The 21,965-nt window shown below is 44.3% G+C and overlaps 1 protein-coding gene across 1 annotated transcript in view; it reads left to right on the top strand.

The window, feature by feature from the left end:
• Positions 1–21,965, top strand: part of DNAH1 (dynein axonemal heavy chain 1) — a 134,007-nt gene that overhangs the window by 74,147 nt on the left and 37,895 nt on the right. Inside the window, 21 exon segments of the mRNA XM_054178053.1 lie at positions 311–509; positions 2,342–2,595; positions 3,490–3,702; positions 5,336–5,500; positions 6,205–6,326; positions 6,878–6,948; positions 11,475–11,509; positions 12,602–12,781; positions 13,394–13,470; positions 13,472–13,526; positions 14,146–14,309; positions 14,793–14,906; positions 15,491–15,679; positions 17,267–17,372; positions 18,399–18,512; positions 18,826–18,861; positions 18,864–18,977; positions 19,462–19,548; positions 19,651–19,837; positions 19,951–20,042; positions 20,523–20,677. Of these exon segments, the coding sequence (XP_054034028.1) occupies positions 311–509; positions 2,342–2,595; positions 3,490–3,702; positions 5,336–5,500; positions 6,205–6,326; positions 6,878–6,948; positions 11,475–11,509; positions 12,602–12,781; positions 13,394–13,470; positions 13,472–13,526; positions 14,146–14,309; positions 14,793–14,906; positions 15,491–15,679; positions 17,267–17,372; positions 18,399–18,512; positions 18,826–18,861; positions 18,864–18,977; positions 19,462–19,548; positions 19,651–19,837; positions 19,951–20,042; positions 20,523–20,677 (2,729 nt within the window).

The following is a 21,965-nucleotide window of genomic DNA, read 5'->3' as shown; positions in this document are numbered from 1 at the left end:
CTCATTTTGCAGCAAAGCATTTGTAGAGGTAAGTGGAGAGAGTGCTTTCCATGCCAGACACACAGTGCAGGCACAGCTCCACTGGATGCATTTTGGCATGAAGGTGTAAGGCCCAGCTCTGCTGGTCACTGTCCCTTGGAATCTATTAATGTGGTCCCAGGAGAAGGTACTCTGATATACATGTTTCCTCATTGCTTGCTTGAGATTCAGAAAAGCATTATACCCTTTTTTTGGCCTTTTGACAGGCAAAACTGTTGCCCAGAGGAGAAAACACCTGTGGCTTATGCTTTGTTTTTCCCTCTTTCCAAAGTGCAATAACCTATCCAAGATGGTTAAGAAATTCCAGCCATACCATGATCTCTGGACTACAATGTCAGACTGGATGCAGTCATGTGAGAGCTGGATGAATGGTCCTGTCATGGAAATTGAGGCTGAGCAGCTAGAAAAGAATGTCAGTGAGTCTTCAAAGACAATTCAGAGATGCATGAAGCAGTTCAAGGATTCACCAGGTAGATACGCAGTCTGGGGCAAAGACGTTGGTGCATACCAGCATTTTGATGTGAGGCATGTGGCAGAGTGCCCTGAAGAGGGACAGTCAGGATGTCACATGCATGTGTTGTGTGTATTAGAGCTGAGAAAATGCTAGCAAAGTAATTTCCACTTTTATTTTTTTTCCTCTTTTCTGGAAGTCTGATGATTCACATCTAGATGCTAGTTTGCTGCTTGAAGTACCAGTTTGGCATGGAAACAACCAGGCTGCAAATCCCTTTTATACCTAGTTCCCAAGACAGTACTAAAATAAAACCCACCCTCTTATGCTGCAGTTGATGTTTACTCACTTATAAAAAGTAAAATAATCCAGACTAGTTAGAGAACATAGCCCAGTGGCTAGACATGTGGGCTTAAGCCCTTACACAAGTCAGGCAGCAAAGGAACTCAAATCTAGGTCTTCCAGGTGCTGTTTTCTTAGCCAATCTTACTTTCTCTGCTGGCTAATGAATTTAATGGCAAGTCAGAAGAGATCCTGACTATTGTTATTTTTTTTTAACTAATACAATTAAATTGCAAAATCTAGACATAATCTGTGGGATGAAAGAACTGTTTTCTTTCCTGCCTGAATGGGTAGGAAATTTAGGTGATTGCATCCAGCCCTTGCAGTTCACACAAAGGTCTTTTAAGCATGGCTCCTAGTAAACCCAGAACTGAGACTTCAGTTGTAGCTTAACTTCCCATTCCATGATTCTCAGAGATGCATTGGTCATTCCTTAGAGCTAATTCTAAAATCTCCTGCCAGATGGCTTGGATTGAAATATATTTTGCAGTGGGAGATTTTTGATTCATCCTTTTTAACTTGAACTTGCTCTTAAACAATGCCATGAATCAGCCCCAATGGAGGAGGTGATGAGTGGATGGGTGAGTAACTATGAATCATTATGGTAAACAGAAATACTAAGAATACCTGCTCGTATTCATTGCAATATTCCATGGCACCTGGTAAAATACATGCTTGTCCTTGAGCCTGCCTTGTCTTTGCATACCACCCAGCAGGGAGTGTGAGGTGGTGTGACCACCTAGGGAGCAGTAACACCTCATGTTGCAGCTAGATGTAGAAAAGGAAGCCAGTCCCTTCTTCTTTCCCTGTCCATTGCTTTACTTGCAATAGCACAAGCTGATAAAGGGCAGAATGTGAACAGTGCAAAGATGTGGGCTTGCAGAATGCCCCCAGAGAGCAAAGCCTTTCTTTAACTTTGCCTTTCCTGAAGCAGAAGTACCTTTGGCTCTAGTGTGGCCACAGGCTGGCAGGGCCTCTTCCTCATGGTTTCCATTTCCATAGCTGACTGTGATCCCAGCCTACTTCTAGCTCCTATGTATAGCATCCATCTTCTATTTAGGATGGCCTGAGCTGAGATTTGAGATAATACACAACCCAGTCTTCTTATTAAGGGAGTGAAGATCTTGGAACAATGACCAGAGATTCTAAAGTATTGGCAGATAGGGTTTCATCATGCTTGGACCCATATTAAGGACTTAAATCTGTTGGCTGCTCGTCTTTCAGTGAGCTCTAGGCTAAGGCACACTTCTGCTTAGCATGGACTTGCCTGTAGCAGACTTTTGGCTGATAGGCAGGTCTGCTTCTGGGATTGGGCTTGAATCCTTGCTTAGGAGCCATGTACAGAGAGCCTTTGTGTCCTCATTACTTCAACCTGCCTTTTCCAGGTTACCATCTTGCTGCATACCTACCCCATAGCCAAGCGCAGCAGGCTGTAGACAACTTCTAGGAAATTCCTTAAAACAACTCACACTGTTGTTGCTGATGTTCTTCTGTTTTCCTCCCTGAAAGCCTGCCAGCGTGTGGCCATGGAGTTTCAAGGCAAGACTGAAGAATTCAGACTGTACATGCCCTTAATTCAAGCTCTCTGCAGCCCTGATATGAGAAAGCGGCACTGGGAGATGCTGTCAGAAGAAATGAACATCAGGATCGTGCCAGAGCCTACCCTGACACTTAGGCACTGCTTGGACATGAACCTGATGGAGCATATCGAGAGCATTACCAAAGTAGCTGAGATAGCTGGCAAGGAATACGCTATTGAGAATGTGAGGAGAGAGGGACCTGCTTTGGTTATTTTTCAGATACCTTTCTGTTGATCTGGCAGTCATTGCCTTGGGTGATGTTCCTGTTGTCCCACAGCATTAGGCATGTTCTGCAGCACAAGTCAAAGGGCTCCTGCCCTTAGAGAGGGGAGCAATGGCCATGCAGCTGAATTCAGCCACCAAGAAGTCATTTTGCCCTGCACAGAATTTTAGGTGTTGTATAATGATGCTGCCTGATGATACATGTATCCACTGCTTGGGTCTCACACCTCACTATGGGATTAGTGACTGTTCCAGTTAAAATACATTGATTGCCTGCATTCTGCCACTCAAACATGACACTAGGGAGATTAGCTGTGACTGGAAACAGAGCTAGCAAGTCCTTTAACACAGTAAATTTACAGGGAAGAGTTGCTGGCTCTGGAGATTCATAGGCTAGATAGTCATTCAGCTTCAGTTCACCAGTTTAGATGTGACCTAAGATGGTCTTGACTGACACTCATTACCTTCTGGCAGTTTTCATCTTCTGACATCTCAGGCAATTTCCCAAGGATTAGCTACCTCTTTCACAAAGCCATCATTAACCATAATCATTAATAGGCACTTTGCTGGCAGCCTCAGTGCATATAGTAACATAATTGGGCCTGGAGGTGAAATTGGCCTTTTTTTCCTCAAGATGTTCCTTTCAGGACAGCATTGAGGTGTTGAGACCATGGGCAGTAAAGAGGAAATGTGCTGCTGCTATGTCCTACGTTAAATACGTAGCTGCCCTTTCCAGTGGAATCCAAGAGCAAGCATCTGTCACTTGCTAGAGAGGGGCATTAAGAAAGGTGGAAACTGGGATAACTGTTGCACAGGTAGTATCTGAAAATTGAATTGCTTGTCCCTCTGTTGCAGGCACTCAACAAGATGGAGAGTGAATGGAACTCTGTTTCATTTACTGTGGTGCCTTACAAAGAAACAGGTACCTTTATTCTGGAAAACACTGATGAAGTCTCTCAGCTCCTACATGATCACCTTGTCAGGGTTCAGAGCATGTCCTTCTCACCATTCAAAAAACATTTTGAGGAAAGGATGAATGCATGGGAAGATAAGCTGAAGATGACACAGGTACTGACTTCTTACCCACACACCTGTGGTGAAGACAGGTGGCTGGGCTGTGCTGCCATGCTTAAACATGGAGCCAGTGCCATTGCTGCTAGGGAGCTGGGAGGACAGCTACCAGAAGAATATAATTCTTCAGGGAGGAAGAGGGCCTCTCGAAGCCCTCTGACTTTAGTGAAAGAGGCAATAAACTCAGAGCCTTATTCTGCCAACAGCAGTGAAGAAATTCCAGCTCTTTTGCAGCACTTGATGGGACCAGGACTCTCCTGTTGTTGTGAATAGTCCTACTGGCATCTCTAATCATATTATACTAAGTGAACCTTCTCACAGGCCCTGTGAAATCCTGCTAATCATTCACATCTCAGCATAGGAAAGCACCTGGAAGACTGCTGTTTAGAGCAGGATCTGGCAGACCATGCCAGTACTTCTCCATCAAACCACAGCCTGAATGTTTGGCATCCAGCACAACTCAACCTGCAGAATAGCATTTTGCTGTGGGAGAAAAATTCCAGTAGAAGTATCTGACTGGAGAACTCTGTGTAAATGCTGGTGTTTGATGCATGGCACCATTGTTGTCTGTTACTCAAAGCTACCTCATTCTATTTGTTGGTGCTTACCATCTGGGTGTGCTTGGGTCATGGGCTGCTGGAGTGCTAGCCTTGGCTCATGAGAATACAGAAATTTTGCTATAAGCCCTAAGGCAACTGAGATTTGTGGCTTTGGCTGTGATGTTATCCATGTTTTCACCCATCTTTTCCTGTCTTTGGCCCATGAATCCCCTCCTGGGAAGGGGTTTACCAGGGTGAGCTGATGGAGTATGGCAAACACTGTTGTCTGTGTTACTGGAAAACCACACCTCTTGCTACGTAGAGTGGCTGCTGGTGCTCAGGGAACAGTAGACTGCACCATGTGACTGAGGCAGTCTGAAAGGGAGTCAAACACTTGAGCTGCTTTGCAATGTTGGGCAGGTTACTTGTATTTTCCAGTCACTCATGGCTGAAAATGGAGGAGGAAGATGTTATTCCAAGCTAATTCTCTCCTCTTTTGAATACCTGACAAACAGGGTTTGCTGTCTAATATATAAATGTTTAGCTGTTCATTCATTCCCTTGATTCTGAGTGTTGCTTTAATTCTGTAGGTAAAGCTGGGTCTGAAGTACATCAGGCAGGAGAGAGAGAGGCTATGACAGGACTGCAGAGTCTGGCATTTTTTATTTTTCATTCTTACCCCCAAAAAAGGCTCCTTTCACAAAATAACACCCTGCCCCCCTCCCCCCCATCTTCCTGTATGCTCATATCATGCTGTCTTCTCTGGAGCACAGAAACACTAGCCACAGAAATTTGACCTAGCCCCACAAAGTCCCTTTGAACTCTAGTATTGGCTTACACATATTTCTCAACTACTGTCATTAAATTAGTGGGTGTTGATTCTGATGCCTGCTAACAACAGCTAGCAAAGGGATTGCTAGGAGATTGTTATTTATTTGTGAAGGAAATTCCAGCTCCTGACACTGCAGGTAGATTTTAGAATTGTAGAAGGTCTTTCTTTTCCTGTAAACACATTCTGGTGCAGTTTGAATGGTTATGTCAAACTTATTCATCGCGTGGTGTCCTCATATGCTCTTCTTGCTTCCCACTAGGATGTCCTAGAAGAATGGCTGAACTGCCAGCGCTCTTGGCTCTACTTGGAGCCTATTTTTAGTTCAGAGGACATAAAAAAACAACTGCCATCAGAAAGCCTGTGCTACCAGGACATGGATATTGACTGGAGGAGCACCATGCGGCATGCTAGCGAAAACTCTGAGGTGTGTGCCTTGATGAATGCCAGTGCTACTCCTTGGAGCTGTGCTCACACAAAGGTTGCCTTTGAGTCATTGGTTTTGTAAAGGTGTGGGCATGAGCAGTGCTCTGTAAATGATGCAGCCTTGGCCAGGCCAGCATGCTGGGTTTCTTCTCTTGGAACTTGGCCTTTCATTCTGATGTGCAAACTGGCAGAGTCATTCCCTGGTGATGCCTTGCACCAAGATCTCCACCCCACCAGATACCTTCTCCTCAGCACACAGATTCTCTGCCTCCTATGACTCTTGCAATCAGCCCTGTTATAACCCTAATCCATAAAACAAACTCCTTCCATTCCTCCTCAGGACTGACTCTTGAAATTGTGCAGAGCCATTGTTTTCTCTGGTTTCTGTGTCCTAGTAGCAGTGTTCTATGCTCTTCAGTTCTCTGGTCTCTACTTCCCAGGACTCCCATCACCACTTGTATTCCATATTAGAAACCTTGGTATTTAGGGGAACCCAGAAATGTGCTTGTCACATCCATAAGCTCTGTTTCTCCTCCTTGCCCACAAAGTTCACACCTCTCCAGATCCCTCCTGTGAAAGTACCCCTGTGAATGAGTCATTTAAATCCTATCAGTAACTTTACTGGGCAGCCTGATTATCTCCAGTGCCTTATCTCCCACATCCTCAGAATCCTGATGCTCCTTCTGTTCTCCATTCTGTTTATAGGTGATTTCTTTGTGCCCTGATCCTGTGCTGCTAAAGACCCTGAGAAAATGTAATGAACTGCTTCAACTTGTGGAGAAGGGGCTGAGTGGATATCTGGAGACAAAGAAAGGTGCTTTTCCCAAGTAACCAGAGGGCTGGATCACGCTACGGTTCAGGTAATATGAAAGGAGAGGCTCTCTCTGGATCACTTTGCCAAGAAAAAGCAGATCAATCTAAGCTTAGGATATTGTCATGAGACTGCAAATATAAGCAAGGCTGAGTCTTTCAATGCTGCCATCTGATGGGGAGAAAATAGGCAAGCATGAATGCTATGAGTTAAGGGCAGCCTGGTAGCATCATTGTGGAGCCATGCCTCAGGATTTGTTTAGAAAGGGTGGGGTGAAACAAAAACCTCCATCCAGGTCCATCACTTACTCCTGAAGGAACAGTTCTGTTGTTTAATACTCCTTTAAACCCACTTTGCATGGGAATGACTGACTCCTGCACACGTAGAAGTCTTTGTCTACAGAAGAATAGGTGTCTGGACCATGGCTGCTACTCTCCTATGCAAATACAAAGAGATCAGTGAACAATTAGAAACATTGTCTTTAGCTTGGTCCTCATCTTGCCAGGATTTAGTTTCTGATGCTACAGTAAAGAGAGCCTCCCCTCATGCCTCATCCTGTGTTTCTAGGTTCTACTTCCTTTTGGATGATGAGCTGCTGGAAATACTGTCTCAGACAAAGGACCCCACTGCTGTGCAACCACACCTCTAATGGGACGGAGATTTTATTATATATATTATTTTTTTCTAAGTTTAATATTTTTCTTACATTATTTTTACATGTTTATAATTGGTTTTGTTGAACTTTTAAATTTCTCTTTATTTGAATTTTTTTTTGTCAATTATTTTTACATTTTTTTCTTTTTAATTCTAATTTGAGTCGTTTCATTTTTTTATTTTATTTTGAATGTATTTCTTTTATTATTTATTATTTTTTCTTTTTTTGTCACTTAATTTCATTTTTTGTTATTATTTTCTATTCTGAATTAATTTTCTATGTTTAATATTTTTACTTTTAATCTATTTTTTGTTTAATCTTTAATTCTTTTTATTATTATTATTATTTTTTATACCATTTTAATGTATTTTTTCATTGTATTTTATTTTTTATCTATATTTTTTAATTATTTCTTGTTATTTTTTGGGGTAATTTTAATCTAATTTTTATATTTTTTTTCTAATTAATTTTTTGTTATTTTTGTATTTTATTGTTTTGTTTGTATTGTTGCTCTTCTTTTTTATTATTATTCTGTTACTTAGTACTCTATTGTTATTCTTGTTATTCTTATTCTTCTTGTTGTTATTCTTCCTCTTCTTCTTGTTCCTCTTCTTCTTCTTCTTCTTGTTCCTCCTCTTCTTCTTCTTCTTCTTGTTCCTCCTCTTCTTCTTCTTCTTCTTGTTCCTCCTCTTCTTCTTCTTCTTGTTCCTCTTCTTCTTCTTGTTCCTCCTCTTCTTCTTCTTCTTCTTGTTCCTCTTCTTCTTCTTCTTCTTGTTCCTCTTCTTCTTCTTCTTGTTCCTCTTCTTCTTCTTCTTCTTGTTCCTCTTCTTCTTCTTCTTCTTGTTCCTCTTCTTCTTCTTCTTCTTGTTCCTCTTTTTCTTCTTCTTCTTCTTGTTCCTCTTCTTCTTCTTCTTCTTGTTCCTCTTTTTCTTCTTCTTCTTCTTGTTCCTCCTCTTCTTCTTCTTCTTCTTCTTGTTCCTCTTCTTCTTCTTCTTCTTCTTCTTCCCCTTCTTCCTCTTCTTCTTCCTCTTGTTCCTCTTCTTCTTCTTCTTCTTGTTCCTCTTCTTCTTCTTGTTTTTTATTGTACTTTTTGTATCTAAGTTGCAATATTTTGGTTTTGTTTCATTATAAATTTGTATTGTTAAATTTCTTTGGTACTTGTTTTCTTTTTACTGTCTTTTTTTGTGTTATTTGTATTTTTTTCTAGTTAGTGTTTAAGAAGGCAATAGAAAGACTTTTACTTTAGCTAAGGAATACTTTTTAAAATGAATACCTATTTACTACAAACCTTAACTATATTACATGGAGCTCCTTTGAAATGCCTAGGCACACAACTAAAAAGGTTTGAACCAAAAGAAAATCTTACAATTTGAACTCATTACTAAGTACTTAACTCTGTACTACAATTACTGTGTACTAAGTACCTGTAAATACCAAATGCTAACCATTCATTATGCATATTAGGAAAACTTAGCAAAACTCTAAATAGCAAATCTCTTAAGGACATTGCAATCAGAAATGATGAAATTAGCACTGTTGCTTTAAATCAGAGCAGAGCTTTTGGTAGACTAGAGTCATACCAGAAAATCTTCCCTTTTCTGAGGGTGGGGGTAGGGGTGGGTTGAGGGTGGCTAGCAAGGTGTGCCCTAGTTGCTATTGTTTCCATATTAGGGTCTCAATGGCTTGCAGCCTATCTTGTCTGAGCAACCATTGTTCCACCCATACTGGATTATCTGTTTTCCATTTTAATTTGAGAGTTGGTTGCTGACTAGTAGCCGTTACAGAAAAGGAACAATAACAAGTTTTGCTCCTAACTAAGGAGCTAACTTAAGGCATCTCAGCCCAATAGAGCAACTGGAAGGGTTAACACGTAGGGTCTTAAAAGCTAATTGCACTGGCTCTTTGCTAACCCAGGTTGTTTGGATACCGTTTAACCCATGACTCCAGCATTTGCCATGAGCAATGGCTAGTGACCATTCCATTTATGATGAGGTATAACAATGACATCATCTCCAGTATCCACAATCATTGAAAATTGTATGAAAATTGTATAGTTTGTCCACAAGGGTGTCTGACAGTTACAATCTGTTCTAGTTTTCCCTTTTGGATTTCTAGGGCCAATGACATATTAGGCATGTCGGTGGAACCAGAGCCTTCTTTCCCTCAGATCCTGTTAGAAGTTTTAGGCATTTGGGACTCAAATGGTATTAGCTGAGCAATTTCTGTCCCAACAAGTGTGCTAACAGGAGGGGTAATGGTATAGAGCATAATTTTCATAGCCCAGTCATAATCAGAATCTATTGAACCAGGAATTATAAGGATGCCCTGTGTAGAGGTAGACAGTCTGCCAATTAACAGAGCCCAGGGTCTGTGACCCAGAGGACCGTGCCGATTGAACTCGACAACGCTTTGTAGCTTCAAGAATGATATGCGGCTGTTGTCAGGTCCGCTACGCGCTGCCAGAGGTGGCTGCGGGGGTTGGGGGGGGTGTCGGTCCAAGCACCCTGGTTTGGTGTCATTGCGCAGTGTGTACTTGCGCTGTGGGAGCGATTTCCCTGCCTACGACAATCTGGAGTAAAATGATTAGGTCTGTGACAGTGAGCACAGCACTTTCGAGTCTGTCCAGCAGTCAGACAATTTGATTTAAGGTACCTAGGTTTCCAGAAGTACGATGCTTTGGCACCCAGGTTGTTTCCCTTGTGCGGTGGTCATACTGGTGGTTTCGCGACTGCTTCTATGGGCGTTTGTCGGTGCGTCATTCGTTGTGCTGTGCCCAACAGTCAGGAGATGGTGGCATTAAGACCTTAAGGCCACGTCCGCCAGCTTGGTGAGCACACCGTGTTTATTAGACACCACCACTGCCGTTCGCACCCAGCCGGGAGAAAGCGATAAAAAGGCAGCGAAACCTGTGGTTCAGCGCTTTCAATCCCGGTGTCGTGGTTTAGGTTGGGTGCTGGCCCAGATGCCACTGCGCAGGCCACACCTGGGAGGTCCTAAGGGGTGGGCCCAGCCCAGGGGGTGGTCACAGGGACCAGGTATTCCATTCCCATAATGCCCTGCTCCCCTATAAAAAGGCCATGCGGGGTCTTCACTTCCTCTTTCGTCCCCTGCTGCTGCCTAGGTAACATGGCGTGAGCCGCCTCCCTTGGGCCTGCTCAGGCCCAAGGCTGGGTTGGGGGGGGGGAGGAAAGAGCCCTGGGGGGGTTTGGGTGTACCCCCAGGTGGGGATGGGATGTTCTTGGGTATGTTCTGGGATTTCTCTCTTTGTCATGGTGCTTGTGGGTCTCTGTAAAACTTTCATTGTTGTTTGTTATTGTTTTTCCTATTTAAACTTTCCATCACTATTTTGCAATCCGTTTGCCTGAGTCGTTATTTCTGCCTGTGGTGGGGAGGGGACCTGCCCCAACCCATTACACCCGGTCATTGATGGCGTTGCATGGGGTCTGCCTTAATCGATGACTCAGTAGATACAAACTTTTTTGAATCCTCAGGATGTAAGTAAATTGTAAAGAAACAATCCTTCAAATCAATAATAATCAGGTCCCAGTTTGGGGGGATTGGGAGTTGGGAGGCCGGGTTGTAAGGCACCCGTCTCCTCCATGATCGATTGCTCTCAGATCACGTAATAAACACCATTTGCTAACATGCGTGTGTCAAAAGGGGTTAACAAATGTGTTGAAAACAACTGATTGATTACAGCAGTTGTGTATCCTAACTGTAACCCATAGGTAGCTATGGCTTGTCTAGCTTCCTTTAACATTTGTCAGGCCAGAGATTGCCATATTCGTTGTTGACCTTCTAATACTGCAGGAGATGCATGTACAGGAAAATCTACAGACTCTCCATCTGTTACTGCATTTCCCACAATACCCTTCCATGGGCGCAGCGGGACAGAGCCCTGTCCCTCCCACCTCCCGCTTGTCCTATCGGAACTCGAGTGGAACCTCCATCGCAGCGCTACACTCTGCCGATTATGTCTGGAATGTAGGAGGCAGCAGGGGGTGTAGCGCAGCTGAAACCACTGGGGGCGGGGAAGGGGCATGCCGCTGGTGCAGTCCGCTGCTGGGGGGGTGAAGGGTGGGCGCCGCCACTGGCAGGGGCTGCAGCCAGGCCACCGCCAAGCCACCGCCATGGGGACAGCCGCTGCCAGTGTTGGTTGGTGCTGCCTTGGTCGGAGCCATCTACAACTTCTATAATCTCGGAGAGCCTCGTTGGCATGGCTTCATTAGTTCCCCACGAGTGAGCACACATCACACTATTATAGATTATTGGTCCAACTACTAATGACACACGAGGTTGTTGATGCAGGTGCATGTCCTGTTGTCCCAAGATAACTTGCTATGTTTGTAGCTATCAGTGTCCTGCTTTAGTTACATGCTGCAGGCACACAGCATTGTTTTGCTACACTGCTAGCTGGCTCTGCACTTATGCTGAGCATGGCCTACCACCATGTCAGGCTCTAGGCCTGCACTGCCAGATTGCTCACACTGCTCGTCGCTGGCATTGCCACACACCTCCACAAATGCTTCAAGAGCATTGCACGGGTAGGCAAAGCAAGCACTCTGGTGCCCTGGGCCGTCTTTGGGAAGCTGATCTCATGAGACCTTGGAGGCATGGTGAGGTCTGGAGGAGTGTCCACACTCTGCTGTGTGGATGTGTATCTCCTGGGAATCTGTAACTATGTAGGTAGGCATTGCAAGGTGCTGCCTGGCCTGGAGTGAATTCAAGCAACTGCTCTTTAGACATTTCAAAGCCAGTTGTCTGCCCATAAACTGAGCACCCTCAACTGCCTTTTACACACTGAAGGGAAAACAGGCATTTGCAAAGGGCAACTTTCAGAATTTCACTTAGATACCCATCTTAGGAGAACACTCCCTCTGGAGATATCTGTCCATCCCACTGTGGAAGGCTAAAGAAATAGCTCAGACTTAGCAGGCACTTGCTTTGGGTAGAATTCCTCTCTTGCTGACAGCCTCAGCAGGGACAAGGGATGAAGAAGTCTGAACTGAATTAAGTTTCTGCCTTCATCCCTGCTTAGGAGCTGGGCTTAACCAAAAATAGCTGTATTTTTCCTCTTTATTATTCCTAATAGACTTCAGACTCCATGGCTAGTCACAGCTCACACCACAATACTCAGGCACTAAAGCCAATCTCCTAGTCATTAGCTTGGGAAAATAGAAAGGAAATTGAACTAGAAACCTAGTGCAATGCCATTGGAATAAATAAGGGGACTTCCAGTGATATGCTGGGGCACTGGAGAAGCTGTTAAATTTTATTCTTAAAACTGGGCATTGTGACCTCAAGGGAAATGATTTGAATCTACAGAACTGAACAGGAATTGTTTGAGTCCTAGACAGGCGATGAGAAATCTTCCTCCTCCCTATAATTTGATTTGCTTCACTCAAGTTAAACCAACAATGGGAATCTCTTGTTTTCTTAACAAGTTGTTCTCTGGTTTTGGAGAGGTCATTTTGCACATCTGTCACACACTTGATTAGCACTACTGACAACCAAAGTTTGGCAGCACATTTTTAACGAGCATACCCCACTGCAGCCTGGCTCTCTCTCAGTGGCAGGAAAACAGGGAGGGAAAGGAAATCCTCCATTCACATCTCCTGTTGCACTTCTTCCATTAGCTACGCTTCCAGGAGGACCTACAGATCACACACATGTGCTCTGTTGAAGGAGAAGAGGTGAAGCTGTGTGTTCCCATCTCTCCCACTGATGATGTGGAGCAATGGCTGCTGAAAGTACAGAGATCCATGAAAGCCAGTGTATGGGACAACATAGAAAGAGCAATTGGTGCCTATCCAGAGGTAAGCATTTTGTCATGGCAGGTCTCTGATGTCTGGGTTCCAGCCTTGCCATAGAGATCACCAGTGGTGGGGCTGATACATCTATGATACTCTTATAGCTTTAAAATACAACCTTTAATCCAGCTGTGTGTGGGTCAAGTGCAGACTGCACAGCTGGGCAAGCAGTTAATGGTCCAGAAGAGTGCAGACCCTGCACACTCGCTTATCAGCCACAGAAGTGTTCCCAATATCATGGAACAATCCCATACGAATCCTTTCTCCAGGCAACTTCCTCGTTATAAGGATCTGCTCTCTTTAGTCTTCTTGAGCTCTCTTGTCTCATCCAGTATGCTACAGGCTGCATCAAGGGCTGCATCTTGGCTCTAGTTCTTGTGTTAAAGCTGCGCTGATAGAAAACTTTGATTTCGTTGGGTCTAGGGAGGAAGAAAGGCTGAAAAAAGAAAATGAGAAACTAGGAAACTTAAAACAGGCTTGAAAAGGGGAAGTACTCTTCTGAGGCTCAAAGATTCATCTCAGAACAGGAAGATACAGAAATTCTAAGCCAGATACTGATACAGAAATTCTAAGTTGGTTTACCACTGTTTGTTTTGTTTTTTTTTTTCCTTTTTAAAGACTCCACGTACTACATGGGTCCTGCAGTGGCCTGGCCAAGTGGTCATTGCTGGCTGCCAGATTTTCTGGGCAAAGCAAAGCTCTGGAAACTAGAGATTTGTCCAGCAGGCTTCTCCCACAGCTGAGTGCTCAGGTATGAAAACGAATATGAGTGAGATTTTTGCCAGATGGAGACTTTTCAAGCATCAGACCTTAGATAACTTATACATACAGCCAGAACAATGCTTTTGGAGAAACAGAGATTCATTCCTGCATAGCACAGCTGAAAAACAGGTGAAAACCAAGCAGGTTCTTATCATCTTAATCATTAGAATATTTGTCATCATAAACCTCAAATACTGTACAGCACTGATAATATGACCATTACCTGAAGACAGAATACAAAAGATATTCTCCTTCAGGATTACAGAAGTCAGAGGAAGACCGAAGTGATGGACAGTAGAAATCTAAGTGAAACTGCATCATTCATATCTGTTCCTTGCATCTAATTGCCCCTGAGAAGAAATCTCTGGGTCTCTTGGCAGCTCTAGCACTTTGATTTCACCTGAACATGATAATGGTGGAGGCAAAAGTTGGCTCTGAGCAGTATTTGCTTTCTGAGCAGTCATTTGTGTCTCTGACAAGAGGCAGAAGCTGCCTGAACGTGGCCTGTGATCTGGACTTAACATGCCGTAAGTTTAGTTGCATTGTGTTAGTACAGCCTGGGTCTTTGGGGTATGGATTGCTTCAGAGGCTTTCTTCTTCTTACCTAGCTGGGTGATTTGGTTGCCACGGTTCGTGGAAAACTGACCAAGATGCAGCGAGCATTCTTGTCAGCTCTTATTGCGATTGAGGGCCACGCCAAGGATGTTGCAGCCTATCTGATTGAGAAGAATGTGGCAAGTGTGAATGATTTCGAGTGGATCTCCCAGCTCAGGTAGAGAGCATAGCTATTGAACCTCACCTGTCCTCCCTGGCCAGTCTTCATTGTCCTTACCCATCAGCCATGTCAATGATGAACAGAAACAAGAGTTTCCATAGTCAGTAAGCAGCATTCCTGAGTGGCCCTCAGCATCTCTACGAGGAGCAGGATTGAAGTCTGCTAAGGACGCCAGTTCTAAGGCATCTGAGACAGACCTAGTTTTGATGGCATTCACTTTGGCAATACAGACCAAACCATGATGTTTCACAGCCTCACTGTGAAAGGGCATGCTCCTGATCAAGAAGTGCAGCACTTGGTTTCAGGTTTCAGGTCCTGTGAGAACTCCTGTCCACCCTGTTGTGTTACCTCACCTTTTCTTGTCTTGGGAGGTAGATCCCTTAACATGCAGGTCTCCAGACCTGCAGGCTGTAGTCTTCTGAGCTGTTCTACTGTCAGTCAGCCAGCATTCATCTTTTTGATGTCATGTTCACTCATTAGATACTGCTGGATGAAGGGGGACCTGTACATCAGAGCACTCAATGCTGAATTTATTTATGGCTATAAGTATCTGGGGAGCAGTGGCCGCCTGGTTATCACACCCCTCACTGACAGGTAAGGAGATTGTTTTCTGGGTAATATGTGGGATTTTTTTTTCCTGGATGAACAACCCTCTGTCCATTCCAGTCTCACTCACTGCTTAACATGTGCAAATAGAAGCTGTACAGCAAAGGACTACCTGAGATGAGGGCATAGGAACACCCTGGCATTGCTTCTACTGTATTCCTCCTAGTGATCAGTGCTCAGACATTGCTTTTGCTCTCCTAATTCTTAATGAAGTGTTCTGACTCATATACAATTGCTACCTGATAGCTAAGGAGCTCCTCTATGAAGCAGTAGATGGGGGGCATCTAATACTCTAGAATAGCAGCAGTAATGGTTTTACCCTTTTGTAACTGTCTTTTTTTCTGGAGAGAGAATTTGTAGCCAGTGGCAGAAGGATTTATCCATGCGGGCCCCCATGAATACTAATCAAGGCCACATAGATAACTCCTTGCAGAATGCTGCATATCCACGCAGTTCCACATAATAATAAAGGATGGATTCCTACTTGTCTCCAGCTGGATGGATCATGTGTCTCCCATACTGAAATCAGTAGTAAAAATGCTTTTCATCATCTGATCTCTTCTTTGTTGTAGGTGTTATCTGACACTTACAGCAGCTCTGCACCTGAAATTTGGAGGAGCACTTGCAGGACCAGCAGGAACAGGCAAAACAGAAACAACAAAAGACCTTGGCAAAGCACTGGCAATCCAAACAGTGGTGTTCAACTGCTCTGACCAGCTTGACTTTATGGCAATGGGGAAGTTTTTCAAGGGACTAGCCAGGTACAATGAAAATGCTGCAGGTCATTAGCGAGGATGGGTAGGATACAGGGATGCTGGCCACTGGGAATCGGTGGAAATTTTTCATAGCAGCTCAGAAGAACAAACAGAGCCCTAGCAAGGGGGTACTGTGTTCCAGAATGAGCAAAGTTACAAAAGTCCTGTCAGCAGGGAGAGGCAGATCAGCCAATCAAATTTAAAAAGGGATAAAAAGAGATCCCGTTCATTTAAGGCAAAATTAAAATGCTTTGCACCAATCCACTAATCCACTGTTAGACACCTGTGCAAATGTTTGCAGCTCTGGCCTTTGTTTTAATATCACACAATTTGGACTGAGATTCAGCCCACAAGCTGCTTAATCTTAAGGAGAGAATCTGCTGAGTGTATCCAAAATTGAGCAGCCAAGAGAGACTGCTCTAAGCCCTGAGGGATCCTCTCAGAGAAGCTTCTCTCTTCTCTACATTTCAAACAGACCTGCTCCAATTAGTCTGTTGCACACTGGTGAATCTGAATTAGTTACTCCAACAAAAGCTGACATTCTTTTCTCAGATGTTTTCTTTGTAAGTAATTTAACTTACCATGCCTTGTGGGAAGATCACCTTCCTTATATACATGCTTCCAGCTTTATATGTAGTCTTCCATGTTCTGAAAAGTGGATTTAAGAGATGTCTGAATTGTATCTGCTACAATTCTAGCTCAGGTAGAAAACAAGAGTTCAATGTGACACCGCTTTGAAGCCCAAATCTGTAACACGCAGGATTTGTCCCGTGCTGTAGGATCAGACATTGCCATGGCCTTGTGTGGTGGTTTGAGCCTGAACTGGGATTTAAGAGCTCAGATGGGGGCAAGACTGAGAATCCCTCCCCTGCTTTCCCCCTCCTCTTTCCCAATAGAAAAAAAAAAAAGGAAGGGGCCAAATCCACAGAGAAATAATTTTGGAGTCAGTTTGGAAGTAGAGAGGAAAAAAGATTTTCTTTAAACAATATGTATTACAATAACAGGAAGGGTTCACAAGGGTAAGGAACAAGGATGGATGGGGAAAATAAGAATACAAAACCAGTCCTTTGAAGAGGCATGGATGTAGCAGGGAGAAGGATCAGGCCTGACCACTTGGTAGAGAAGCAGGAAGCCAGCAGCAGTAGCTCTCGTCCAGGCAAAGGCAGGGGCCAAGAGAGAGAGAAATGGCTGCAGTGTCTTCCTTGGTATAGGCTTGCTGGACAGGGAGGGGGAGTGGAACAGACTAACTCAGTTCCCCAGGGGGAAAACGCTCTCCAGGGAGAGCAAGGCTCTCACAAGCCCTCCCCGCTCCTGCTTTCAGGATGGGCGTAACCCATCACACCTTGCAGGGACCATGCAGGTTCCCACTCATCACATGGCCTGAGGTGCTTACTCAGGATGAGGCGCTGCAGCCTCATCCACTATACCAGTACATTGCTGTGGGATGTCAGGGACCTTTTAGCTTCGCTTCTTGTCTCTGTGCTGTCTCCCCAGTATGTAGATTTGTAATTTTTAGATCCAGCTGAACATTTGTCTGCAAGTTTGCTTCCATGTGATGTTTCTGACTTCCCTTGTTTTTCCTTCCCTGCCCAGCGCTGGTGCATGGGCTTGCTTTGATGAGTTCAACCGTATTGATATTGAGGTGCTGTCTGTGGTGGCCCAACAGATCACAACCATTCAGAAAGCACAGCAGCAGAGGGTATGTAATGAACATGTAGATACAAAGGCAGAACAAAAAAATCTCCACTTGAGCTAGTCTAAGCAAGTCTCTTCCTTTTGCATGCTTCACTGCTCAAGGGCAGCTCAGACCTATTTGAGCTTGGAGAGGCATGAGTAACACCCTAGCTGTGGCACATCATATCATGCCATTACATAGGCAGCATCCTGGGTGGGTTTTATAACTTCACCCTAATCTGTGCTGCCACAGTTGCCCACACTCAGTGTCTCAGCTTAAGCTGCAGTGCCAACAGACTTTGGTGTGGGAGACACTCCAATACAGATCCACCAAGCTGATACAAGTTGAAGCTGTGATAAAGGCAGCCAGTATTCTACCATGAGTTGCTCTGCACTATGTTTGTCTAAATGTGTTATCCAAGCTTTAGTGGATTCAGAAAACCCAATATGTGCAGCAAAATGTATGCTCACACAGACACAGGACTGCACCATTAACTGAATTGCTGCCTTTACATGGAGACTCAGCTGTCAGCCAGTCTAGCAGGCAGCTTCTACTTTGCTCTCTGGAGACTCAGAGAGGTTAAGACCTGAATCTCCTTGACTTTGGCTTGACTTCTGCATTACTTTATCCCCCATCTGAAATTACTACCTACACAGCTTTAAAAAGGATTTAGGTTTCTCTTTGCCCTCCCTGCCATGAATTAATTCAGGTCCAAACTCTGCTGCAGAATAAATGGAAGGATGTTTGTTTACAGCAGGATGGATAGAAGTCTGTTCAAGAGCCAAAAAAAAAAAGAAAAAAAAAAAAGTATCCTATCTATAAATCTTCCATGAGCCCAGTGTCTTAAACAGGGAAAACCATTGCTGGTAATACTGGATTCCTTCAGTGGGTCCAGATCGAGTCACTACAGTTGTGGGCAGCTCTGTGTGCCCATGCTTGATAATTTGACTCCTGAAAGCCATGAGTTTCCTCATGGAAGATTCTGCTGCATTATTTAATTTTCAGATTAGGGTCTCTTCTTTGAGGATGATCCTACTTTTTATTTTCTAGGTGGATTGCTTTGTGTTTGAAGGCACAGAGGTCCCCCTGGTCCCATCCTGTGCAGTCTTCATCACAATGAACCCAGGGTATGCTGGGCGCACCGAACTGCCTGATAACCTGAAGGTAAGGAGGGCAGACTGCACACACAGAAAGAAACAGGTGCTGGATGCTACCCAGACCACCAGGGTGTCTGTGACAAAGATTAGGATGTGATGCTTTTGGAAAGTTTCTGAGATCATTTTAAGATTTGAAACACATCTGTAAGCAAATGACACTCCTCAGATTGCAATCTGCAGGGATGCTGCCCTGACAGGTGCCAGACATTCTCCTGCTGTGTCCTCTAAACAGTTTGTGATAGATACTCAGACTTTTTTTCTGGTTGGTGGGAAAAATAAGAAACAATCAGTGTTTTGATCTTGTGTTGGAACTATTTCAGGCTCTCTTTCGTCCTGTGGCTATGATGGTCCCAGATTATACTCCATGATTGCTGAGATTTCACTCTACTCCTTTGGATTTAATGAAGCCAAAGTCCTTGCAAAGAAGATCACCACAACTTTCAAACTATTGTCTAAGTAGCTCAGCAGACAGGTAGATGCCTTAATGTCCATGACTGTGTTTAAATGTGAGGCTTTCTCAGCCTAGGCACAAAGTACATGGATGGTTCTCTGGGTGCCTCACAAAACCCTATTCTTCCTCTATCTCACTCCATTCTAATTCTCATTTCTCCTCCTGTGACTGGACTTGCATTCACCTTCAGTCCTAGGTAGGGTTGCAGTGGCAGGACAGTTGAGCCAGGCAGCCCTGCCTACTTCTCCCTCCATCTAGAATTTGTCATCATCCAGTTTTCTCATCTTTCTCACCTATAGTCTGTACAGCACCTGTAGTCTGTACAGCTGAGGACTGGTTAGTTGCCTGAAGGATCCTGAGAGCAGACTTGGAGAAAAGAGCAGTTGTTCTGAAGGCATAACTCTCTGTTTTTTCTTATCTGCTGATTGAGTGCATGCATAGGTTCACTCTTTTTTAGGTGATGCTCCTGCATCTGATGACATTGTTACCTCTATTCCTTTTCCAGGACCACTATGACTTTGGGATGAGAGCTGTGAACATTGTCATCTCAACATCTGGCAACCTCAAAAGAGGGAATCCTACTATGGATGAGGTAAATGTCCTTATACTTCACACTGTTAGGGACTTATGGGGCCTTTTCTGCAGCCACAGTCAGGATCTGATTCATCAGTTCTGATGTTTTAAGTCTCTGCAGGAGCTGATATGCCTGCGGGCTATCAGGGATGCCAACATACCCAAATTCCTGCAGGATAATCTCAAGCTCTTCAATGGTATTGTCTCAGATTTATTTCCCAAGATCCAAGAATTGCCTGTGGGTTATGGCATCCTGGAAGAAGCCATTCGCAAGTCTGGCATCAAGCAGAATCTGAAGGATGCTGATGGTGAGGGGAAAGACTCCACAAGCTCCCACTGGGCCTGGGCTTTTAGTCCAGCACCCTGCCCTAGGGAAGAGACAGCTGGTCCCAGACCCACTCTGCATCATCTTCCTTTGCAGGTTTTGTAACTAAGTGCATGCAGCTATATGAAAGCCCTGTGGTTCATCACGGCGTTATGCTGGTGGGGCCAGCAGGTTCTGGGAAGACAAAGGTATGGTTGAAACATAGTGCTGTCCCCAGAAAACCATCACCCACCTAGTGATTCAGGGAGTTAAGCTTCATAGAAAATCCACACCACAGCATTTTCAGCTTCTCTGAGGCAGAAATCAGGACACAAAGACGCTGCCTCTTAATATTGATTTATAGCCATGGGGAAGTGTATTACTAGCTCACTCCTCTGAGTTAGGAGATTAGATCCAGGCTTATTAGCTCTGCTGCAGATTTCTAAAGCTGAAGCATACTTTGACATCTTGAGATGTTTCAGGCCTCTTAGGTGGTAGATCTAACTTCCTCCCTCCCTGCATCTGGAATGCTTCATTTCTGTGAATACAGCAAGGCATCTCCTTACTATGACACTATCCTTCACCATGTCTTCTTTCTCACTGCCTTTTGAATGCAGTTGCTGTGAGAGCAATGTCTTTGTCATAGTGGAGCCATGGCAGTTAATTCTCTTGCTCTCCTGCTTTTGCAGACTTATGAAGTCCTGGCAGCTGCAGTGACATCACTGAAAGGTCAGCCTGCAGCCAGTGGTGGGAATTACAAAGCAGTCAGCTACTTTGTGCTGAATCCCAAATCCATCACAATGGGCCAGCTTTATGGAGAGTTCAGCTTGCTAACGCATGAGTGGTGAAGTACAAAACCTGCTTTCCTTCCTTCCAGACGGGAAGCGCTTTTCTTCTGGTCTCGAGCGTCTTCTCTTCAAGGCTGAGAACTGTGTAGGATAGTGGCATAAACCCAGAAGCAATCAAGTCCTTATCCTCACCAAGCTACAATAGCCAGTCACGGCCATTTAAGCTGACATCCTTCATTGTGTGCGCTTGGCCCCGCTGCCAGCACATGCCCAGACAGCTACTGCAGCTCAGCTCACAGCATTAGCTGCCTAACAAGGAATAATACAATTGCTTTGGAGCACATCCCCCTGCTCTAAGATACAGCAGCTTAAAAACACTTGCTTTGCTTCTGAAGAAAAGTGACCTCTGTACTGTGCACTTGAATTGTTCTGTATAAACACACTGGTGGCCTTGAATGATGGGGAATGACTTTCACCCACAGAGAGGCATTTCATTCCTGTTACCAGGGCTCCTGCTTGCTTACATGGTTTGGAAGCAAGAACCAATAGCCCATTTGCCCTCTTGACAGCCAGATCCTACAGCTTATGCTTCCATATGTGACCCGAGTTTGACTTTGCAGCTCACTTTATCCAGAAGCTAAAGCGTGAGAAGCAGTGTGAATCTCCCTTTGGCCCTGTCACCCACCACTTGCTTAGGGGCAAAGCTAAAGACTGTGTCCTGTAAAAGAAGGGAAATGAAATAAATATGAACATAACTACCTCTAGGAAAAAATGCAAGCATTACTGATGCTGAGACTTGGAGTTTCCCAGCCTGGGGTCTGGTGTATCTTTAGTGAAGGACATTTCCTGGGATATTCCAGTTAAGCTTGGCAGTTTATTTATGATGTGACTCTACCCAAGGGCAGCACACAGACACATCAACATGACAAAAAGAAAAATACAGCAGCCATGGAAAATGTATTTACAGACAAATCCATGTGTTTTAATCAGCTGAGCTTTGGAACAGACTGTTTTCCCTTGATCTCAGTAACAATACCCTGGAATTCACCAGCACTATAAAAATTACAGTTCTTCAATAACGAGAGGAGAGTGCAGGGCCTAAACAGGAACTGAACTCCAGGTTTCCACATACAGATTAAATTCTTGCTGTCAACAGCCAGCATGCATTGTGTCTGCTCTCCTGTTCACCAGCCCCAGCACTGCCTGGGTTCACAGGCAGCTGAGAATGGGGAACTTCAGTTACCAAGAGGGTAGGAGTCATGCTCTTTAGCCTGGATTCCTATAAGTTACCCAACTGAAGCATCTGAATTAGCAGAGTAACTGTCTTGAGGCTCTCTTCACACT

This window comes from Dryobates pubescens, chromosome 1 (assembly GCF_014839835.1).
Source record: "Dryobates pubescens isolate bDryPub1 chromosome 1, bDryPub1.pri, whole genome shotgun sequence".
In the NCBI taxonomy this organism is placed as follows: domain Eukaryota; kingdom Metazoa; phylum Chordata; class Aves; order Piciformes; family Picidae; genus Dryobates; species Dryobates pubescens.
Note: the sequence above shows the minus strand (reverse complement) of the source record. Positions and strands in the feature narration are given on the sequence as shown.